This window comes from Rhincodon typus, chromosome 41 (assembly GCF_021869965.1).
Source record: "Rhincodon typus isolate 14 chromosome 41, sRhiTyp1.1, whole genome shotgun sequence".
In the NCBI taxonomy this organism is placed as follows: domain Eukaryota; kingdom Metazoa; phylum Chordata; class Chondrichthyes; order Orectolobiformes; family Rhincodontidae; genus Rhincodon; species Rhincodon typus.
This window is the reverse complement of record NC_063372.1, coordinates 11,777,400-11,784,073: the sequence shown is the minus strand read 5'-3', so window position 1 is coordinate 11,784,073 and position 6,674 is coordinate 11,777,400. Positions and strand designations below refer to the sequence as shown.

The window sequence follows — 6,674 nt, the reverse complement described above, 5'->3', positions numbered from 1 at the left end:
CTTTTTCTGAAGGGTCTCGACCCGAAACGTCAGCTTTCCTGCTCCTCTGATGCTGCTTAGCCTGCTGTCTTCATCCAGCTCTACACCTTGTTGTATCAGTGTCGAGCTAGAATGGGTTCGGTCTCAGCTGTGATACGTCCTCCTTAGTCTAGTAGCCCATTAATATTAACTATCCGAGTAGCTTGGTATGTGAAGCAAGACAGAGCGAGTGGAACATGGTGAACAAATCATTTGCTGAACAAGTGGTCAAGAAAAGAAGAGACCCATGGTAGACAAAGTTCCTTCAGAAGCCAAAACTTGTCATTTCCAGCAAGTAGATCTAGACAACTAATCGGTATTAATCGGTTTCAGATGGCAAACAATTGGAGAGCAACAAGTTTGAATTATACAGTAAACATAAGTAGCTGTAAGATTTCAGTAGTACAATACCTGCATATTTTGCCTATATTTCTTGAAGTTGTGTTGGCATACAAACTTCTTCTCCTGCATAAAGCGGCTGTACTGATTGTTGATTTGATCCAACAGATTTTGGTAATGGATAGTGGCCAGTGAATAATTTGTTATAGCCTTCTCCCTAGAATTACAAGAAAAGGACATGATTTGAAAATTGTATGCACCCATCAACCACACGGTTTCATTTTCTCCAGAAAACTTTGTCTCTTTTTGTCATGGATTATCCCTCATTTACAAACACAGGCAGACATGCAAACTTACACCTCTGCCGTTGTTGCCTCTTATGCTGTTTGTGAGCAGCTGGAAACTCTTTGTCCAGCATTTCAAGGCTGTGAACTCAGGAGCTCTTGTGGCACAGTGGTACCCAGGAGGCCTAGGTTCAAGTCCTTCCTGCTCCAATGGTGTATCATAATATTCCTGAACAGGTTAATAGAAAAGAAGATTGTGAACCTCCCTCAACTTTCGTGTCACTGCATTGCCCTTAACAGGTTCTGCAGGTAATTTGATTTATTGGAAACACAGGCGATTTAATGGTGGTGGATAACAGGTGAAAAGTACCTCAGATGATTTGCAGCGGAGGAAAAAAAAAGACAAAATATTCAGCTGTACATGAAAGCACTTCTGGATATAAAGAAAGAAAGAGATTGTAAACTGAACTGTGAACTTAGCAGCGAACCCATTCACAGCACAGATGATTGTGGGAGTTTGACAAGACTATGCTCAAGACCATTTCAGGAAAACAATAATTATAAAGATCATCGACTTGAGAATTTACATAAATCCACAATCCACAATGACTCTTACCAATTCTTATTGATGTACCACAGAAAGCATCCTATCTGTATGCATCACAGCTTGGTATGGCATCTGCTCTGCCCAAGACCACAAGAAATTAGAGGACTTATAAGCAGAAAATAGGGAGGGGGATAAGGTACGGAGTAAACAATAGGATAGAGCCCGAAGAGAGAGAAGAGCAGTTGGATAGACAAAGGAATTGATAACGATCTGGCTAGGAGGGTGAATAGTTGTTAATGGGGACTGTTAGTGACTAACAATAGGTAGTGTGTAATGGCAGGCTATGTGATAACAAGGCCTGCTGTGTGGGGTAAGGGGCTAGGACACGGGAGAGTTTAGGCCCTAAAATTATTAAACTCAATATTGAGTCCAGAGGGCTGCAGGGTCCCCAAGCAGAAAATGGGGTGTTGTTCTTCCAGCTTGCATTGGGCCTCGCTGGAACACTGCAGCAAGCCAGAGACAGATGTTGGCCAATGAACAGGGTGGTGTGTTAAAGTGGCACGCAAAAAGGTAGCTCAGGGTTTTTTTTTGCAAGCAGAACATAGATGTTCTGCGAAACAATCACCCAGTTTACGTTTCGTTTCCCCAAAGTAGAGGAGAATATAAGTGTGACATAATATTTGCTTCCCATAGATTTCTCCCGATGACAGGCTATACGGCGACTATACGCTCCAGCAACTGAATTTCGTATACACTGTCAACAACTGTAGCCTAGGACCACTCATCCTCATAGTTTCAATGTGTTTAAATTTTTTTTTTATAAAAAAATAAAAAGGAAGAATCTTCAGGCACAGACCAACACACACTAATGTCATCTAGTACCAATCCAGGCTCAAGCATGCCTTGTGCTATAAAACTGCAGGCAGATAATAATCAGAACATATCTGGATAACATCCTGCACATCTTGGTAACTTGCAATCCACTGTAAGATATGCATCAGCTATTGGCAGGGCACATGGTGTTGTGGCATACAGACTCAGTCATATTTTCCCATAGAGTTCCTCATTCCTGCCTTGCTTCAAAAGGCCTAGTGCCCAAAAGGAAAGGAGGACAAAAAGGTTGCATTCAGTCACCGGGAGAAAGTGAACTGTACACAAAAATGACAGACATACTTGGTTGTTGCTGATTTTGGGTTCAATATATTTTGGGGGCCAGTGTGGAACAGAAAATGACATGGAATCTGTACTTCGGATTTGGTCAGATATTCATCCCATAGCTCTCAGCTTCATCCCAATGTACTTTCTAGAGCACTATCTGGTATACATCAACTGTTGGATGTAATTGTTTTGGCTGAACTATTTGAACACAACACACACATCATTGATTTAACTAAACACGAATGAGCAAAGGATTCCTGTAGCATGCTGTACATTGTGCAAAAGGAGTCATGATCATTCTCAATCTTTGCAGCTGCATTTGAGTTAGTAGGGTCCTGACCTGAAACGTCAGCTTTCCTGCTCCTCTAATGCTGCCTGGCCTGCTGTGTTCCTCCAGCTCCTCACTGTGTTATCTGCATTTGAGTTTGTTTTGTCATTAGTTTCCAATTCAACTTCCAAATGTTTTCTTAACACTTCAGTCTACATAATCACTTCATCATACATGTCTGCTAAAGCTATGTTACCCTGTGACCAAACAAACATTGGAAAGTGGGCAAGAGTCCCAAAATTTATTTCCTTCATTTTAAAGCCCAGACCTGACAGACTAGCCAAGTCTGCTATCTTGAGGGAGCTAGCTGCATTTTACCACTTTGCCAATAACTAAACATCATGTTCTACAATGTAATTTATTAGAATTCAACAAGTTCATATCATTCTTTTTAGCCCGTTCAACCACAGCCTTCCAGAAGGTCTATCAGTTGTAGCTTTTCAATGCTGACTTAAACAGGCAGCAAAGTCAGTTTGTACAGTTCAGCCAGAACAGTACCTCTGAATGTGGCAAATCTGTAACACTGTATTTGAGCATCTGCCTACTTCTGAGCTCAAGCTTTAATATGGAAAACAAACCCCTCACACCACCCCCCCCATGTCTCAAGTCAAGAATGCAATCTAACAATTCAGTCACATTTAAAAACAAAATTTGCTCTCTTTTGGCAAATGTAACCTCTCCATGTCATCCATAGGTGGGAGCTCCTATTATGTGTGCCAGGAGATGGGTCAGGCAGATCTACACCAAAGATGCAGGAGAAAGAGAAAAGAGTAGTCATTCCTTCCCAGTCAAATTTATAAGTTTGTTTATTAATTAAGAGGCATGGAAGCAGGTACAGGTGAAGCATATAACACAGGAAAAGCATTCTAATGTTCTCTTAAATAGAAATTTGTTTCTTCTTTTCTGATTTAACATACCAGTCTTGAGCTTCAATCCAATGAGCAAGATATTCCCGAACATCCATAGGAAAGGTTTCATTCTGGTACAGATCATCCACGCGCTCCAAGTACTTTGTGTCAAGTTGTTTTAGGGCTTCCCACTGACTCATACTGTTGGAGAAAAAAAAATCTGTATCAACTAAGAATCAACTTTACTGAATTAAATACACTGAGAACTTGGCAGCACGATCACAAAAACCTTCTTTTCGCTGAGAACCTTTCTTCTTGGCTCGATCAGGACAAGTGACATTTTGTGCTGAGGAACAATAATATCTAAAGTTAACAGTGAGCATCCTTAAATAAGGTACAGCACAAGTTTGATATAAGCAAAGCTACTTCTCCACTGCTACAATGTGCCGTCATCCTGACCTCAAGAGTGCTCTTCTATTGCATTTGTGTTGCAATTTTATTTCCTCACACCAATCCTGATTCTGGGCTGTGTGTTTGACTCCCGCAAACTAATGGAGTCCATATTTAATCAGTTTGGGGCTACCCCAACACCATTTTCACATGGGATATTTTCATAATTCCATCTATTAGTCTGTAGTGGATCAAATCCAAATCTTAGAAATAAACAAAAATTTGCATGTAACTCAACAAGCCACCAGGGAAAAAAAAAACTGTAACCCTTCCCTCCAATTTTCACAGGCTTAAAACCAATTACATGTCTAATGTTTCCTAGCTCTGATGAAAGGTCATTGATCTGAAACGCTCACTGTTCCTCTCTCCATAGATGCTGCCTGACATTCTGAATACTGACTTTTTTGGTGTTTGTTGCATGAAGGGACAAGTTTGGGCAAACTCAGTACCTGGTACCACCCACTTAGAAAACTAAAGTCGCAGCGATTGTGGTAGTCTCCTTTTTTTTTTTAGGTGAAGGAAAATCAAATAAAAAACTTTTCTGATTGCATCTCGGCCTATATTCACACCATGATCTTGAATGGTCAGTGACTCAGCCAAAGTTAAAGTCAGTCAGGGCCCTACATTCCTCAATGACACTTATAGGTAAATGCATACATGGCATCAGGCATCGTGGCATCGCATAGCTACTTTAATGTTCTGGCAGCTGCCAGCACCTATAGAATTGTATCTCAACACATTCAAGGGAATGTAAAAATTAGGCATTAAACAGATGCCAACCCTTTAGAGGAATGCACTGATTCCTCTAAAGGGTTGGCATCCGTTTAATCCCTAATTAGAACCCTCACTGATTTCTAATTTTTTTATATATAAATTTTAGCTTGGAGTTGAGAGCTAAAAGGTGACCTGCATGTTTGTTTTGTCTTTTAAAAAAAAACACTTTCAAATCTTCATGCTGTAGTATCAACAGCCAAATCTCTTCTCTCAGAAGCCCCCAATTTGATCATGAACCAACCTGCAATTTACTTCCAGGCCTAGCCTCACAAACCATCAGAGGATCCTAGAGCCTTCAACTCCAGGGAAAGCAATAGGTTCAACCAGATGGGCAGAGGTTTGGTCATTAACAAGGTCAGTACCTCGGAAATTGATGCAATGAGTTTGAAAAGGAACACGATAGTTAAACAGAGGGACGGGCCAGAAGTTTTGAACTGTTTTAAACTGGGGATTTCTAAGGAAGAGGAGTCTGGCCATTGATGCTACAGCATGAAGATTTGGAAGCGGTGTTCATCCAGCTCTACACCTGGTTATCTATTGAAGATTTGGAAGCTCCCTGCCTAAACTACCATTATCAGTTTCTATTCTCTGAACTTCCAATAGTTAAGTTATAAGCATTATCAAATTGACCTCAGTAAACTGAAAAGGTAGCCCTGATCAACACCTTCAGAAAATCAACCAAAAACCAATTATATAGGTCTGTGGGAAAATGCATTTGTTAAAATTGCTTCAGTAATCAGGACAGTTTTGTTATTTTCTAAATTTATCCCTTAATTGTGTGTTTGTCTGTCTGTTTTTGTTTTCAACCCTATTTTTACAAAAAGGTTATTGGATTTTACTCAGACATTAGTTAGATTATTGTTAAATTTTGCTTTGTTAAAGTTACTATGTTATCAATACGTCAAGTCTTTTGTTTAAGCTACAAACAGAGAGTGTCTGGAATCACACACAAAGTCCAGGATTAGTTATTCAAAAAGTCTGGTTAGGAACCATTATGGTTAATTTTGAGGGTTGAAGGTTTTAATTCTACTACATTGCAAATACAGAGTAGGGAGGCTGATTTGATTCTGCTGTTAGTCTCAATGTCATAACACAAGCCACAGGATCATTCTGCATAAACACTTAAACTTTATCTTCCAGCAGTAGACTCAATCTTTTGAACCTTATTGCCAAGCACCTGTTCATTACTTCCCAATCCTGAACCCTCACTGAGAGATAAAGGTAGGGAGAAGGGCAATGAGGCAGGAGCAGCTTTGAACGTCATTTTAAAAAAATAACATCCTACAAAATGTTCCAACACATGTAAACCACCAGCTCTTGCACTTCCGTAAGTTGCAGCTTCAGACTGAATTTGGATCTTGACAGAAACACAAGTCCATTAGAGGGAAGTGGCCTATGGGCGAGTCGAGGAGCAGGGAAAGAGGACGCAACCCAGAGGTCAGGAAGCAAGGAAAGAGGAATGAGGTTATGGAAAACATTGTTAAAACAAATCTCAATGCTAAATGAGATTACAAACCCAATCAATTTATTGGCATTTAAGCAAAACAATATTAAAATGGGTAAATTTTAAAATGAGATCTTGCTGTACTAACTGGTTTTGCTTATAACTTCCTTCAGCCAAAACCAGATAGTTGCACAATTATTAACAAAAGCTCATAAGGTGGGTTCAAGTCAAGTTAAATGTTCTGGATGAACAAAGAGCCAACAGACAACTTTCAGACCTAGAAGTGAACAAGACAGCTCAGTTCTGCAGGGAATCAATGGTAAAATACTGAAAGTGCAAGAAATATAATCATAGCAAAATTACAGCACAGAAAGGAGGCCATTCAGTCCATTGTGTCTGTGCCAGCTAAATGTTCATTCTAATCCAGTATCTGATCTGTAGTCTTGCTGGTTCAGGAGGGTACCTTATAAATGAGTCGAGGGTT

At 40.0% G+C, this 6,674-nt stretch overlaps 1 protein-coding gene across 2 annotated transcripts in view; it reads right to left on the bottom strand.

Annotated features, from left to right (window-relative positions):
- Nucleotides 1-3,722, bottom strand: part of LOC125487439 (signal transducer and activator of transcription 1-alpha/beta-like) — a 6,282-nt gene extending 2,560 nt beyond the window's left edge. For both annotated transcript variants that reach the window (XM_048618985.1, XM_048618986.1), the window contains exons 1-2: nucleotides 3,592-3,722; nucleotides 430-574 (exon numbers count right to left, since the gene is read on the bottom strand). In XM_048618985.1, coding sequence (XP_048474942.1) covers nucleotides 430-574; nucleotides 3,592-3,722 — 276 coding nt within the window. The remainder of the gene's footprint in view (nucleotides 1-429; nucleotides 575-3,591) is intronic.
- Between the last annotated feature and the right edge of the window lie 2,952 nt (nucleotides 3,723-6,674).